General features: G+C 49.0%; 6 protein-coding genes across 6 annotated transcripts; 4 read left to right on the top strand and 2 right to left on the bottom strand.

The window, feature by feature from the left end:
• Positions 1-2,801: 2,801 nt before the first annotated feature.
• J4E82_002597 (uncharacterized protein) lies at positions 2,802-4,746 on the bottom strand (the record flags this gene model as incomplete). The annotated part of the gene is made up of 4 exons (XM_051728896.1): positions 2,802-3,333; positions 3,379-4,426; positions 4,480-4,615; positions 4,666-4,746. The coding sequence occupies 4 exons, from the start codon at positions 4,744-4,746 to the stop codon at positions 2,802-2,804; spliced, it is 1,797 nt and encodes a 598-aa protein (XP_051591414.1).
• A 556-nt stretch (positions 4,747-5,302) lies between these two features.
• J4E82_002596 (uncharacterized protein) lies at positions 5,303-6,306 on the top strand (the record flags this gene model as incomplete). The annotated part of the gene is made up of 3 exons (XM_051728895.1): positions 5,303-5,584; positions 5,758-6,165; positions 6,217-6,306. 3 exons carry the CDS (start codon positions 5,303-5,305, stop codon positions 6,304-6,306), a joined length of 780 nt encoding a protein of 259 aa, XP_051591413.1.
• Positions 6,307-6,932: 626 nt separating this feature from the next.
• On the top strand, positions 6,933-9,582 carry J4E82_002595 (uncharacterized protein; the record flags this gene model as incomplete). Its single annotated transcript, XM_051728894.1, has 2 exons — positions 6,933-8,123; positions 8,185-9,582. 2 exons carry the CDS (start codon positions 6,933-6,935, stop codon positions 9,580-9,582), a joined length of 2,589 nt encoding a protein of 862 aa, XP_051591412.1.
• A 589-nt stretch (positions 9,583-10,171) lies between these two features.
• On the top strand, positions 10,172-11,716 carry J4E82_002594 (uncharacterized protein; the record flags this gene model as incomplete). The annotated part of the gene is made up of 2 exons (XM_051728893.1): positions 10,172-10,670; positions 10,731-11,716. The coding sequence occupies 2 exons, from the start codon at positions 10,172-10,174 to the stop codon at positions 11,714-11,716; spliced, it is 1,485 nt and encodes a 494-aa protein (XP_051591411.1).
• A 1,138-nt stretch (positions 11,717-12,854) lies between these two features.
• Positions 12,855-13,927, bottom strand: J4E82_002593 (uncharacterized protein; the record flags this gene model as incomplete). Its single annotated transcript, XM_051728892.1, has 2 exons — positions 12,855-13,766; positions 13,820-13,927. The coding sequence occupies 2 exons, from the start codon at positions 13,925-13,927 to the stop codon at positions 12,855-12,857; spliced, it is 1,020 nt and encodes a 339-aa protein (XP_051591410.1).
• Positions 13,928-14,522: 595 nt separating this feature from the next.
• J4E82_002592 (uncharacterized protein) lies at positions 14,523-16,004 on the top strand (the record flags this gene model as incomplete). Its single annotated transcript, XM_051728891.1, has 1 exon — positions 14,523-16,004. One exon carries the CDS (start codon positions 14,523-14,525, stop codon positions 16,002-16,004), a length of 1,482 nt encoding a protein of 493 aa, XP_051591409.1.
• Between the last annotated feature and the right edge of the window lie 128 nt (positions 16,005-16,132).

The following is a 16,132-nucleotide window of genomic DNA, read 5'->3' as shown; positions in this document are numbered from 1 at the left end:
CTCTTATACTCAAGAACCTCGATTTGCATTCTACGTCTTCGTAGTTAGCAAGCATCGATAGTCAGTGACTGGCCCCTGAGCACCATTGTGGCGAGGCTCATAGTAGCTTCGTTTCGAAACATGGCGACTCTATTGAAAGACGTGATGTGATGAAAGGGTTGTCTAGACTGTCTCGTTTCACGCTATCCTCTGCGGGATCGACGACAAGTGTACGGGAGATGCCTGGAATGCGCAGGGTAGGTTGAGGTTAAGCAGGTTAAGGTTACGGGAGATGGCCCGATGTGCGCAGGGGAGGAAACTTAGCCTTCTTTCTCCGCACCGTGCGGCTTTACAGCCTTGCTGCCTTGAAACTAAAGTGGAGTGAGCTTTGGTAGTTCGAGGGGAAAATAGTAGCGTTAGCGTGTCCTTTATTCGTGCCATATCTGAGTCGCGCGCAAGCAGGAGTTTGCCAGGTCGGCTATTTTGACTTCCATTTGAGTCGGATGGCGGAAACCGCCGTTCCGAGGTTGTTTAGCGGGAGCTGCTAAGCTTGTTTCAGCCACCACACTTGACGTTTATCGTTCTACCCTCTCTTACTTGACCGTAAATCGAGCATCATGACAACAGACAGGTATGATGTCCAAAACATTACACATAGTCGCCCATATTCCTTTCTCCATAGATGCAGCGACCACCGGGTAAAAGACTACTGGCCTGTGCGACATAGAGTTTGACGCGGCATCTGAGCTCCTGGCCGAGGTCTTTGGCCTAGGACTCCCCGACTATTCAAGCTTTAATTGCGCAAGAGCCTTTCCCTTACCAGCCCCACGGGTAGCATTTACATCGCTGTTTCTAGTATACCCCTTTGGGGTTCGGAGACCTTGCGGACCGTCAGGCATATCGGAATAGGTTTCTGCTATGGTGGTCGATCATGGAGATCTACTAGTATACCAAGGTACAGTGATGCTTGAGGGTTTTGCTAATGACACCACGAGGTTCTAGAATGATGTCGGTGGTACAAGACGGGTACTGATGACGGAGACTGTGACGAGATGTGCTCGACAGTCTATCGAATACGGCATGTTCCTTCTCCTGCCATCTTGCACTTGCGTCGCAGGATTCTCGTATACTCGGCACGCCTTGACTCGCAACTCCGCTGCCGCAACAAGGAATACCGTTCCCTGTGTTCAAGCGGTGCCAAGCGGCCCCACAGAGACACCGGCCCTTCGCTGTCGCAAATCGAGCTAACAATGCCAGCTCGCCTGACAGCTTGGAGCCGCGCTTGCCACTTTTCAGCACTCGTCGAGAAGAAGACAATTACTCATGATTTTTTGGCGACTGCGTTCGTTGTGCAAATGTTGACTCACAATACTGTTACCATTCACCGCCAGTGCTCGCTATGCACATTCAGAGATAAGACCATGACTATTGCAGCATCCAGCACAACTGGATATTAATCACAAAATCGATAGAAACGGTTTAACGGGGATATCTTGATAGACTAGGGTGAAAGTGGTACGTCCAGCCTTGCACACTAGCATCCTTCAGGATATGTCACACGAAGATCTCAACCGGATGCCGCACTAATCCGAATACACACCAATACTCTGAACATCGCTGTGGTCAGTGTCTCAGGATCGCAGGAATTTGACTATCGAAAATGTATAGACGTAATTTCCAGTGTGTGTTGCCAAAGTTCAAGATCATCTTAAGGGTATCGAAACATCCACTCTATCAACCCCATCGCAGTCCGAAAAAGGAATAATCTTACCAAATTCTTTCTACACAATATTCTTTATTCCTTAAGGGGTTCAAGGGTTCAAGGGTTCAAGAGTTCAAGGGTCCAGGGGCCTAGAGCGCTGCATCGTGCCTAGTTTCGAGTTGTGGATCTGCTGTCCTGGCCTTCCTCTGCTAAATGCTGTCGACGACGGCCTTGTTCGCACAAAAAGGGGTGGTTGCAGCTGCTTAGGCACTTGATTTTGCAACGATGAGATTTTTGGATGGACGTGGCAGAGTCAGCTAGGCTGTGCATCAAGGGAATTGCGCTTTCAGTTCAGGAATGTCATCTTCTTCGCCCAAGATTGCGTCTGCTTCTTGCGCGTATTGCCCAAGAGACCGAGGTCGTAGAGAAGTCATATATTCTCCTCATAGATTAATGGCTCGAAGTTTTTGCATCTATCTAGGGGCTTGTGGTTGTAAGCATCGCTATTTTGAAATCAAGGAATTGCCAATCGTGAGGTTTTATTCAAGAAGCGCATCAACATAGACGGGGTTGGAAAGACAACCATGATCTGTCACCAAGGTTGTTCACGGCTAGATGATCTCTGGCAAGGACTCCTACAGATATCGGGGCATAGCAGAAGTATGACTATCATTTATTAAGCCGCACCGCCTTGTCAATACAAAAGAACTGTGAAAAGACGAGACATTCAGCTTTCTTAACACAAGATGACTTTATTTTCTGCGCATCATTGTTGTGAGTTAACGTGACTTGATTTATGGCTGTGATATCTCTAGTCCATGGAAAGGGACTATATATTGACAAATATTACAGCATACGATCCATCAAGTAGTACTTAAATGCTCGTGAACCTAGATTACCAATGGAGTCATTAAACAAGAATATAAGTTATCGCAAACAACATTTTGAAGGCTTCATAATGTTCAGAAGTATATTTGAGCGGAAAGGTTGTGTCCGTCATTTACTTAGAGTGTTCTTGTTCAACGTTACTGGCTTTTGATTTGCGGCGAATCATCATTCAGACCTCATGGTCTTGTATGCAATACATTTCCAGACTACTCCTATACTAGCGGGTCAAGCTTCATTGCAGCATGCCCAGTATGGCCTCCCATGCCCTCAACTGTATCTTTCCACTCTTCGCCTTCTCGTCCAACTGTCGTTCGTCATAGTTGCCAGCAACCCATTTCTTCACCTTGAGATCTCCCATCTTCTCCCATGTTACTTGCTCGCCGCTGAGATTTAGCAAGGTGATAAAAGCGTTCTTCTCACTCCAACGCCGAAATGCAACGATCTTCTGGTCTTCCATGTCAAGCATTTCAAAGTCACCATACACGAAAACATCTTTGTTTTCTTTGCGACACTGCAGACCACGCTTCCAGAATTCAAGCACAGACAACATGCCGGGCGAAGGCTCAGGGTTTTCTAACTGAGCTGCTGCGTTGACCTTGGGATAGTCGTCGTTGACACGCATCCAGGGCTTTCCGCTAGTAAAACCAGCTTGGGCAGACGAATCCCACTGCATCGGCGTCCTGGCACTGTCGCGAGCTTTTCGTTGCATGATCTCAGCTGCCAAGGCCTGCTTTTCAGCATCGCCAGGATACATGTCACGATATCTACAGGTGTTAGCGGAACGTCCAGATGGTGGGTAGGGGACTTACTTTTTGAAGAAGTTGATACTTTCGATATCTTTGTATTCTTCTGGCTTCCAGTCTTTAGGCACGTTGCGCATGCCAATCTCTTCACCTTGGTAGACATACAGCGTCCCTGCCAAAGTGGTTTGCATCAAGCATAACAACTTGGCGCCGTATTCGCGCCACTGATCACTGTCGTCAGTGTACCTGCTTACGCTTCGAGGCTGATCATGATTCTCGACGTAGAGCGAATTCCATCCATCGCGTTCGAGCATCAAACGCTGCAGTCTATTCACAATCTTCTTGAGGTCGCGCGCATCCCAGGGATGCAGAGTATATTTGAAATCGCCTGGGATATTATCAATATCCACCAAGTCAAACGCAAAGATCATGTTCAGCTCTTCGTTTTCGGCTCCCACGACTTGAATGACTTCGTCTTCATCTCGAACAAATGGCATTTCTCCAACGGTGAGCGTGTCGTATTTCGAAAGTACTTCGCGTCGAAGCTCCTTCAGCCACTCATGAAGTCTAGGACCGTTTGCGTAGTACTTAGCACCCGGTTGGTACTTGTTGTCTTTGACCGAAATTTCCGCATCGGGGAATGTCTGCACCTTTGAGATCAAGTTGATGACATCCATACGGAAACCAGATGCGCCTCGGTCAAGCCAGAAGCGAAGGATGTTGTGAACAGCTGCACGAACATCAGGATTTTCCCAGTTAAGATCTGGTTGCTCGGGCGTGAAGAGCGATAAATAGTACTCCTGAGTGGTTTCATCCCACGTCCACGCTGAATTGGCCTCTCCTAGAATCTGCGCCCAGTTGTTCGGAGGTTGACGGTTGCCATCAGCATCGTATTTGGCGGGTTTCCAGATGTACCAATCACGTTTCGACGATGCCTTGGACGATCGCGAGTCCAGAAACCAAGCATGCTCCTCTGAGGTATGATTGACAACAAGGTCCATAACCAGTTTCATATCACGCTTCTTGATTTCTTTGATAAGGTTGTCAACATCAGCCAAGGTGCCATAACTGGGGTCGATGTCCTCGTAGTCTGCGATATCATATCCCATATCAGCTATAGAGAGGTCAGTACATATGTTGCATGGATCTATTGCTTCCGAGGCTTACCTTGTGGACTCTTATAGATTGGCGATACCCATATCACATCGACGCCGAGGTCCTTCAAGTAGTCCAATTTTTGCGTGATGCCAGGAACGTCGCCCCAACCGTCACCGTTACTGTCCAGGAATGAGGCGGGGTAGATCTGACGCTTTTGTTAATACTGAGAAAGCATGTAGAGTCGAGTCGATATACCTGATATACCACCGCCTCCTTCCACCACCGGTGCTTGTCGGTTCCGACATACAGATCTAATTTTTGCGTTACGGGCGACATCTCAAAACTACCTTCGTCACAGGATGCGTTGTGTTGTGAAATGCTGTTGTGATTAGCATTGAGACGTGCTGTTCAAATTGGTTCACGTCATAGCCGCGGGTTAACCAGTCGCGGCGGCTCCATGAGGTAGTGCATCTCAACGCGTGGGTACGTGGGGCCCCGGGAAACCTTGCAGTGACCACTGTTCCGACATCCGGCCACTCAGCAGCAGACTCAACCTTTTCCTGCCATCGGGTATTTTGACCCATCTCATGGTGTGCTTCGAGCAGCAACGTGCATCACACACGAGTTTTATTCGTTCGATATGGTGAACACTGTGAAGATCGCGCGGGCTGGCAAGGCTCACGCGCCGACGTGCGTCATTAAGCGGCTGCACCGCTAGGCACGCGACCTTTTACCGTCCACAGAAACCGGATGATTGCTACCGCGCAACATGTACCTACAACCACACTCCCATCGTACTTCTGGGCTCTAAAATCTTCGAAGAATTCCTCCACAGTCCGGTCCGACAGCAATTAGCGACAGAATTACTGCGTCGTACAGACTTCAAGAAACTATGACGTACGACAACGATGCCGAAGATAGAGGCACGTCCGGTTCGCGAACACCGCTCCTGGGAAGTTCATCGCACCAGAGAATAGGACAAGAGAGTGAAGGTCGCAGATGGACGCTGATGACGGTGTTACAATTCTTCGGTGGGGGTATCTACGCTCCTGACCCGACCACGTACGACCCCTTGGAAATCCTTCTGAATACTGAAGATGAAGACGAGCGAGATGACCTTACTATACGATGGAGAGACAACAAATTGAGTGAGCTCAACTTTGTTGGTGTTGTGGTAAGTCACTGAGGGGTTCTCGTATATGATTACACCACCGCAATCAGGCTCTCCAGATGTCGCCCGCTTCTTGTCGAACGTCTATGATTGAGATGGGCACGGTCTCACATCCCTCTCTTCTATTGGTAGCCTTTGGTGCTTTGTCCAACGTTCTGTATGCTGACATTATGCAGTCTGCTCTTTTAGCAGGCGTTCTTACCTCTACAGGGAGCTGGCCTAATATCCTACCAAACGGAAAAGAGTCACCATGGTCTGTGCGCACTTCGTGGTATTGTGGTATTATACTATCGCTTTTCAGTATTCTTACAGCTGCCGATCAAACCGTACGATTGCACCGCCTTTCGTCACATCGGGATGGACTGAGCAACATACGCAAGTTACTTTCCAAGACCAATGGCGAGAGGAAACACTCATCAAAGACTGGCCGTCGGACGCCTAGCTTGCTCCAAATCGTCACATGGCAAATGCCAGTGATGTTTCTAACATCGGCTACCCTCTGCATGATCGTTGGGATGTTTCTTCACGTCTGGTCTGCAACCACGCACTTGAAGCATCCGACCATGTGGGACGATAACACCAAGGTATGTTCCCATAGCGGCTGTCTTGTAAAATACTCTAATTCGCCCCCAAAGGTTGCGGTCACGTATAGCACAGTCGCTATCGTTGCAGTCGCATTGTTTTTCGTCGGCCAGGTCTCACTATACTCGCCGCTCCGACGATAACGGCAAGTACAATAGTGGATATGCTAAAAATTCTGGGAACATGTTGGGCGACTCTCTTCTGCTCGGATTGGAAAGTCTGCGTGTCGCCTTCGCCCATGACCATTTTGATCTCGAACAGATATCGATCATATTTGGCTCATTCTCAAGAACTGTTCTCATGCTCGTTTGTTCATCATCCAGCGTCTTCTCGACTGTTCCGCTTGCGATGCCTTACAATTTTCTGTTTGCTTGTTTCCAGTGCGCAGTCTGCCTGGCCTGACTACGCAATTCATAGAAAGCTATAAGACAGTGAAAGCGCATTGACTAAAGCTTTCCCATTTAGCTAATCACTTTCATTAGAAAATCCTACCATGTGACGCTTATATTCGCATGTAGCGCGACGTAGCAAGCCGCGCTCCTTTCTTACAGACTTTCCCTTTCTCTTATCAAAGCCCGTTTATATACATTCTCTGACTTGTATCAGTGCGCTAATTAGCTCCTCCCTTTATCTTATAAGTTCTTCCGGTATTCGACTATATTTCAGATTCCATTGAACATTCCCAACACGACCATCGATAGCAACTCACGCTTTGCGATAACCCCTTCCTACGTACTACCATAGACATCTTACCCTCACTCAGCGAATCATGACGACTGTATCGGTAGCTGGTTCGTACGAGCAGTACAAACTCGACACTAGCCGCTTCATCTTCTGGCTTGTCGTCACTGCGCGCGACAACGGGTACAAGATTGATGACCCAGCTATACCTCAGAATGGAACTCAACAGCAGCCTTCGAAACGACTGAAAGGTAAAGAGAGGAAGCAAGCCAAGGAAACGGCTGCCAGCAAAGCTGCCTCGTCAACTGCATCCTTGACCACTTCGAAGGGCAAGTACTCCATTTCGACGGAGACGATCCTCAAAATGGCGAGACACATCGCGGCGAAGAAGATGTCCTCGACAATGCCTAAGTTTGTTTGGTATTCCTACAAGCGGGCTGTGAGAACACGCCAGGCATACGCAGAACGCTATGCCCAGGAGGAATTGTCGGAGAGGACTTCGGACAGTGGGCATATCTACTTTCTGTGGTTGTTGAGACACTGCCACGAGATACTCGAGAAGAAGGTTAAAGTGCAATCAGTTGCCAAACCTGTTACAGCCAAATCCGCCGACCTTCGATATAGCATCACGACTACGCCCATGTCAGCGGTGACTCCCAATCCGACGCCCGGATCTACGTTAGAGGTTGATAACGCCAATCTAGATGTCGTAGCCGACGAGAATGCGGCTGCTGAGGCAGAACAGGAGGCTGTGGGCAACAAGCTGGACGAGCTTGCTCGCAAGTTCGAGCTTAATGTGGAGACGGAGAGTAAAGAAGATATAGACACAAAGCGCAATTTAGAGTCGAAAACTAGGACTAAAGAAGAGTTGGCTTTGAGAAAATCTTGTCTGGTGGATGATATGCGCAAGGCCGTGATCCAGCTGGAGCATGACTGGGAGGATACATACAAGGATACTGGCGCTGATTGCTATCTAGACGAAATCCGAGCTACGCTCATGACAGAAGCCACATTCGACCTTGTACGTCACAAGGAGGAGGTTTTGGTCAAAGAGGCTGACGAGAAGGGTTTAACGGCGTTCGACCCCTCTCTCAAAACAGACGAGTTTTTCGGCAAGACCGCGAGGTCGCTCGAAAGGATCGAATCGGAACGGAGAAAATCCACCCCAGGTTACTTGTTTCTAGCAGCATGCCTGAGTGACCAGGATATTTCCACACAGCGGTATTCTGACGATCATGAGTTCCTCGTCCATTATCTACATGAATCAGGATTAGAACATGTAAGCCCTTCTGATCTTGCATTAGTACTCACTTCTCTACTAGAAACTAATTGGATGTTAGAAAGTCAGAAAGCGACACGAAAAGGGCTTCAATATGCCAATATTAGATGGGGCATTCGATGCGCTTTCCCGAATCTACGGCTCCCTAGGTACTTGGGAACATGTTTCGATGAACACTACCTTCGCCGCTGAAGTGGTCATACGGATCCGATCGAACGATAAAGCCCATTTATTGAAGCATTATATGCCAATGCAAATTAGGGCAGCGGAAGAGGAAAAACAGTTCGCATCCTGGCACAATCAAAATATCAAATTCGATAGGAACAGCTGGCAAGTCACAGAATCAGCACGTACACATCGATCCTTCATCATAGGTCGACCGTTCTCTCCCATGCGATACGCCGAGATGCGACTGTTGAAGTCTACGCACCCGCTCTACGGCTTACAGTACGACTATCCGAAGCCAGCTTTCACAAATAAAGAAGCTCGGAATGAGCTCATGGAACGTCTCGAGAACCAAGGCATCGAGGATAACGCTGGAAACTCGGTTATGCGCCAAGCTTTTGCAGCTCACTATATACTTCCACCGAAAGATGGCGATTTCCTGCGGAACACGATTCCGACACTAAGAGCAAAGCTTTCCTTGACCCAGCTTCTATTGCGCGAAGAAATGGGACTTGGTTTCGCGAACGCTAGTCCGCAAATATTTGCCCTTTGTCACTTGTACAATTGCTTTCTTAAGCGGGGCTTGATCACCGGCACTTGGCCAAAGATCGAGCAGATGATGGAGTGGCATCTGGAAGAAATCTTTCTCAATGAAGTGCCCACCAGGCCTAACGAGTTTTACTCGCGATTACTTCTTGCGACAGGCTACTCTTCCAAGGTGATAAAGAAAGTTCGAAACCTGAAAGAGAACCCTGACCGATACATCGATTTCGGGAAACCCACCAACAAGACGAGCGAATTGAAACCACTTCCAATGACAAGGATACTCCGTGACTATGTCCATGAGAGGGAGAAGGGAGTGCAGATCTGGCATCGTATGAACAAGGAGATGATCAAGAACTCCGGAAACTCTTTGCTGAAGCAAGATACTAGCAACCTGGACATCTTGTCGTTCATAAAGGAGATGCGTAACTCTGGACAACTCCTTCAAGTTCTTCCCCGCCTAGAATTTGACTACATCAGCCTAACGCTGCAGTGCAACGAGCTTTGTCACAAGATCGATGTTGGACAAGAGAAGGTTTTTGGAAATAGGACAGCACAGGACGAGGCTCATTGGAAGTCCCCTACTCAGCATGGTTTCTCAATTGTTTCAACGCTTCTCGGAGATCTCGACCGCATATTTCTTCTGAAAGAAAATGGACGCAAGCAAGATAAGGGCATCGCGGATACGACGCCCGTCGTCGACGTAGCGGTTCGGGTCATGCAAGAATTAATTGATGGACTGAATGACTAAAGCATTCAGCTGCCCATTGCAAAAAGAGTGTAAGACTGCGAGAAGCACTGCATTGGTCGCTAGCACCGCAGTACACATTGAACCACAAATAGTCGGAATGTTAATTGTCTCAGCGATTGATTTTTGATGGACCATTGTCAAATATGTCCGATGAGGTTGTGATCGAATAACCCGCAATACCATAATGAAGGGCCGTATCGACTCCCATGCCTGAATCATGGTCGTGACCACACTCTGAACTGATTCACTACAGCGCAACCAGTCCGGCTCCCCGCCTTTGCAACAATAAACTCATATTAGTTGTTATGCAAGCCTCACTATGCATCTGCTGCCTCATTGAGATTCCGATATTCACGTCAGCCAATGACATCGAGACACACGAGCTGCGGCTGAACAGAAGCTCGGGATCACAACATCACAAATGGATCATCGTATCTGCACTCCACTTTCCTCGTGTTCGTGATCACCCGCGCTGCTTTGCTGCTTTTACTCATCGCGGGGAGCCAGGATCTTCGAAAGAAGCTTAAAATGGCGCTCATGTCACATACGGTAGTATCCGTTGACAACCAAACCCTGGAGTTTCTGCGAAATGGGGCTCCTTACATTGTTTTCCGCATGGTATCTCGTGTTTGGTGTTATAACTGCATATGAATATCCAAGCAATCCATGTGCAGACTTAGCCTTGATACTTCCAAACAGCACCTTCTTCCCCACAACGCCGACGTACAATGCATCCATCCACTCCTACCCATTCCTTCAACTTCGGCTACATCCATCCTGCATCATTCGTCCAAGCTCCGCAAAGGATGTATCTACTGCCATCACCACTCTGCTGCAGAATAATAACACCAAGTTTGCGATTAGGAGTGGTGGTCACAATGCAAACGCCGGCTTCAACAACATCGACGGCGGTGTGACAATCGATATGCAAAGCATGAACAAGGTAGAAGTTGCGAGAGGAGATCAGGTTGTGGCGGTCGAGGCTGGAGCGCTGTGGCAGAATGTATACGACAAGGCCGAGAAGCGTAACCTAACGGTACTAGGTGGCCGCATCGGCGTCGTAGGAACCGCTGGCTTCTTGACGGGAGGTAAATGCACCCTTCTTCTAGTGGTCCAGTTGAGACAGAAGACTGACCAACATCGTCCAGGTGGAATTTCCTTCTTCAGCCCGGAGCGTGGTTGGGCGTGTGACGGCGTCATCAACTTTGAAGTCGTACTTGCAAGCGGGAATATCATCAACGCGAATGCGACATCGCACTCTGATCTCTTCGTCGCACTCAAAGGAGGGCAGAGCAACTTCGGAGTTGTCACGCGCTTCGACTTGAAAGCCTTCTCCGCCGGTCCTATCTACGGCGGAAGGATTGTTTTCGGAGCCAATGCTACCACGCCTCTACTTTCGGCATACACGGAGCTTAAACTAGGGGAGTATGATCCGTACGCAGCGGGCTGGGTCACAGTGCGATATAACCACACGGCAGCGACATTTACTCCGGTCAGCATCATGTGGGACACGCGGCCAGCAAAACTTAGCACGTTGAGAAGTATCGTCGAAGTGAAGCCGCAGGTCATGAATGGCATGATCGAAGCGCCCATCAGTGAGCATACCAGGAATGCATCCAGACAAGTGGCCGCGAATCCTCAAAGGACAGTTTGGGCAACGACATCATTTTCAATCTCCTCGACGATCATACATCGCATCCACAGCCTCTGGAAAGACGTCGTACCTGGAATCGCAGCACAGTATGCCTATGCCAAGCCAATTGCAGAAATAACCTTCCAAGCTCTTCCCGCACCACCTCGCAATGGCACAGCACCGAACAGCCTAGGTTTTGGACCAGACGAGGCACCAGAGAAAGACCTCGTATTCTTGCAGATAATCTTCACGTTTGAAGATGCTGCCGCTACCGATGGGTTCGAAGAGGCTTTGAAGGATTTGGTAAGGCTGATCGAAGGCTTAACGAAGGAGGAGGGTGTGTTCCATCCATACAAATATCTCAACTTTGCGGCATCCTTTCAGGATCCGTTGGCAAGCTATGGCGGTATCGAATTGAGGAGAATGAAGAAAGTGGCAAGGAAGTATGATCCGACAGGCGTGTTTCAGACGCAGGTACCTGGAGGGTTCAAGCTGTTTTAATCGCGTACGTCGCGTTCTTCTTTTGGGTTACTACCACGAGAAATTGGGGTGGTTGGAGGAATTGGTGCGTGCGTTGCTACCCCTTTCGCAACTGAGATAGCGACTTCATTGTAGTGCAGGGGCTATCCCATCTTGAGCATGACCCTTTCTCGCATCCCAACTACTCAACGCATCATTGGGCTGAATTCAATGCAATGATTCAACACGAAAGTCTATTGGTGTCTTTCCAGAACAAATGCAGGAGCAAAGCGGTCAACCACGACCGCACTAGGGAGCACACTACATCGTGCCCTTCAATAATAGTGTGGTGAACATTGCGAACCATTACAATGCCTCATTCTCTAGTAGGGCTATCTACCGATACATCGCAATCGGATTTTATTCATTTCATGGTCCGTTTAGGCCGTTACTTTCACGATATGCGTGACGGTGAAGTGCCCATGGAAGTGCGACACTCATCACATCCTCACGGTTGCATTCACTCTTTGGCAATGGTTTAGAAACCTTCCTCAGGTCCATCGTTGTAATATGACTAAGCCCACTACACTAATCTTCAACATACTATCACAGGTCTACAGAGACTGCCAACGCAAGCGACTGTATCAGGCTTTGTATGACTTCCCATCGTCATTTTTCCAGATCAGCAACAAGTTGATTTCTCGAGACACAATCAAAACATCGGCAACTAAGTGACACTTTTTGCACGATATACGGATATACCGGCGACTCTTCATCGACTGATCACTACCTGAACATCTGAAACGAACTCACGGCGGCTCACATACATCGACTTGCGACTTCCTATCACACCGCATACCAGTTATTCCACCATGCATCCTGGGCTCGTTACTGTCATGGTACTTGCAGCGACATTAGAGATTTGGCTGGTCTTTGCACTCATCTATGCCGCACTACAAAGACACGATGGACGTAACTATTGTGGAAGGACTAAGGACGCTTTGCGACTCCGATTGTAGTCGGCAAAACGAAAGAAAGTCGACGTATGCGCTTGAAAGCATGAAGCTTCGAGGTTAACGATGTACCGCTTGGCCTGAGGCGGAGTTCTTGTGACTAGGAAATACGCCGCACGGCCTGAGCCTGTACTAAAAGCGCAGTAGTTTTATGTTCTCGGTATAATCTATAACTCTAGCTCGTTAATCATTTGTTCTCCTGTTAACCCCGCGAGCAAGTTCTTGACACTTTCAGTAGCCATCTGTTCCCTCGTCTCAATCGTTGCGCTCCCAATATGCGGCACAAGTACAGCTCGCGGCTGCTTCAGGATCGGGTGATCAGCTTTGATGTTCGGTTCATTCTCAATAACATCCAGACCGGCACCGAATATCTGCTCCTGATCTAGCGCTTTTACCAAGGCGTCGGTGTTGATGATGGGGCCTCGTGCGATGTTGACGATGACAGCTAGCTTCTTCATCTTCGCAAAGAAGTCTGTGCTTACGAGGTGTTTCGTGTCTGGTGTGAGCGCACATCCGACAACGACTACGTCGCTCTCTTTTGCGAGTTGGTCTATGCTGCCCGCTGGCTCAATGGGGACAGTAGCATTCCGGATAAGGTCAAAGTGGTCTTCCTTCACAGGTTTTCCAGGTTTGGACGTAAGATAGATAACTTTTTTGATGCTGAATGGAAGTAGTCTTTGCAGCGAAGCTTGCGCAATCCGACCAAAGCCCAAGAAACCAATTGTCGATCCACGGATTTGTGGACCAGTCATGAGCAGAGGATGCCACGGCATTTGGGGCCACTCACCCTTTGCGACCTTTGTCATGGATTCTCCAACTCTTCTCTGGGCCATGAGGATGAGCATGACCGTGAGGTCTGCCACGGCATCGGTGAGACATGTTGGTGTGTAGCCGAGGCGTACATTGCGCTCCTTGAGCGCGTTTCGGTCAACATGATCAGTACCGACCGAAAACGAAGCGATGGCCTTGAGTTGAGATCCAGCAGCTTCCAAAAGCTCTTCGTCGACTTTGTCTGTGAGCATAACTAGGATGCCACTTGCACCTTTGGCGTTCTCAAGCAACCAGGAGCGTGGGCATGGCTGCATACATCTTGTGAGCAAAGCAAGTCTCTGTGGCCAGTAATGAAACACACCTTTTCGGATTGCCATTGGACAACTTCCAGGTCCTCCTTCTCCGCATCGAGTATTCTTTGTGCTTCGTCGATTAATTGACGCGTTACAACAACTTTTGTCTTCGCCATGTTGGTGTTGGTGCGTGCAGCTGAAGGTTCGCCGCAGTCTGCGGGACGCGGGGTTGGCGGGGTAGAGCTTGACTTGGTCTCAATAACACCGTCACGAGGGGTATGCGAAAGATGCAACGAGACTTGCGATAGCCTTTGCATTGAAGCCAACTCGGTGCCAAAGTGTTACCTTCTGGAGACACCCGTTCTCATAAGCTCGCTGCCGGACGCCTTTGGCCCGAATCATCCGCCAATAAGCGCTGAGGAAGAAAAGGCGACTGCTCCACTTGGACAGTCTCTCTGCACTTCTTTACCGTCATCTACTAGAAGATCACAACTTGTCCAGTCGTTATCGTGAATCTCAAGCTTTGAAAACCGCATGCTTGGGCAGTCAATACCTGGCCACCGTTGTACAGTAGACAAGTCGGGAAGTAACATATCCCCTAAAGTAGTATGTACAGCCGACAAGCGCCCCACTTTTACGATATCACGTCCTCTCCGCCCATCTCTATCAACTTCATATATCTAGCTCCGAGGGTTCTTGCGTATCTCAGAAAGGACTCTTGATCATCGTATTCTCCAACTTATCTTTATTTATCTTCAGTCAAAAGCAATCATGGAAGAACGAGCACGCATCCCCGTTGCGCCGCCTATCACGACACCATTGCCTTCATACTGGCACAATCCAAAGTCGCCTTTTGCAAATGTCATCGAACCTGAGGTGGATGAGGGTGCACAGGCCTACGATTATGCCATTATCGGGTCTGGCATCTCCGGCACGGCAATCGCCTATAACATTCTGAACGCTTTGCCTAATGCGCGGGTGGTGATGTTGGAGGCACGTGAGATATGCTCAGGTGCGACGGGTCGCAATGGTGGGCACACGAAGGCGGCAAGTTATCGCAGCTACACGCATCATGCCCAAGAGCTTGGCAAAGCAGAGGCACTGAAGATCGCGAGATTGGAGTATGCTAACATTGTTGAGACGCATAGCATAGCAAAGGACCTGGGCTTGAAGTGCGAGAGTACGTTGTGCAATACGGTCGATCTCATCTACGACAAACCAACTTTCGAGGCGGGAAAGTTCGCTATTCAGATGCTGCGAGCTGACGCAGACGAGCATGAGAAGGAAGTGGGAAAGATGGCATGGTACCAAATACACGAGGAGGTTGCGGATATCCAGAATAAGTTCTCCGTTGCAGCAAGGAACAGCAATCCCACTGTCTCGTCAGAAGAGCAGCTTCAAGGCGCCTTTGAGTACCTAGCTGGACGAATACACGCATACCAGTTTACAACCGGGTTATTAAAAGAGTGCTTTGAGAAAGGACTGCACTTGTGCACAAATACGCCAGTGCATGATATCCGCCCGTCGGTAAAATCAAACAGCGAGACTGGTCCCCATTGGGATGTTTTCAGCCAGCACAACACTGTCACAACAGGAAATGTCATTATCGCAACCAACGGCTACACACCCTATATTATGAAAGAGCTCCAAGGCGCTATCGTACCAATGCGCGGACAAATCACCGCACAACGACCAGGAACGGCAACAAAGCTTCCATGTCCGCTACCGACGACGTACTCGTTCATCTATCGTGACGGCTATGAGTACATGATTCCGCGGCCGTTACCGAATGGTGGGCAGCACATAGTTATTGGCGGTGGCTTAGGTCGTCTTCCAGCAGCCGGCCCAAGCGAGTACGGGACAGTTGACGATGGTAACTTGAACCCAGAGATCTCCAAATATCTCCACGAGAGCTTGACTGGATATTTTAGCGCTGAGAATTGGGGTGAAGCGTCTAAAGAAGAAGAAGCGCGCCGTGTGGTACAGGAGTGGACAGGCATAATAGGTGCTACAGCCGATGGACGACCATTTGTAGGCGAGGTGCCGGGCAAGAAGGGTATGTGGATATCTGCAGGCTTCAACGGTCATGGGATGGTGCTGTGTCTCAAGTCGGCGGAGGCGCTGGTGAAGATGATGGGAACTGGCCACAAGAGTAGAGCACCGGATTGGTTTCCTGAAAGCTTTTTGCTCACACAAGATCGGCTGGTGAAGTGCAGGTTCCAAGGTCGCACCGATATGCAGGTACCCAAATGAGGGGCTACCGGCCTAGACATAGCATTGATGAGTATGATTGTTGAAAAGCAGCTGAAACAGGCGTGTCAATTGTGTTCACGTGAGTGCAGCGTCGTACAGAGGATTGCGAATACCATGACGAAGGTCTT

This window comes from Alternaria postmessia (genome assembly GCF_024291825.1).
Source record: "Alternaria postmessia strain BMP 2775 chromosome Unknown scaffold_10, whole genome shotgun sequence".
Lineage (NCBI taxonomy): Eukaryota > Fungi > Ascomycota > Dothideomycetes > Pleosporales > Pleosporaceae > Alternaria > Alternaria postmessia.
The sequence above is the reverse complement of the archived record's forward strand: the minus strand, read 5'-3'. Positions and strand labels throughout refer to the sequence as shown.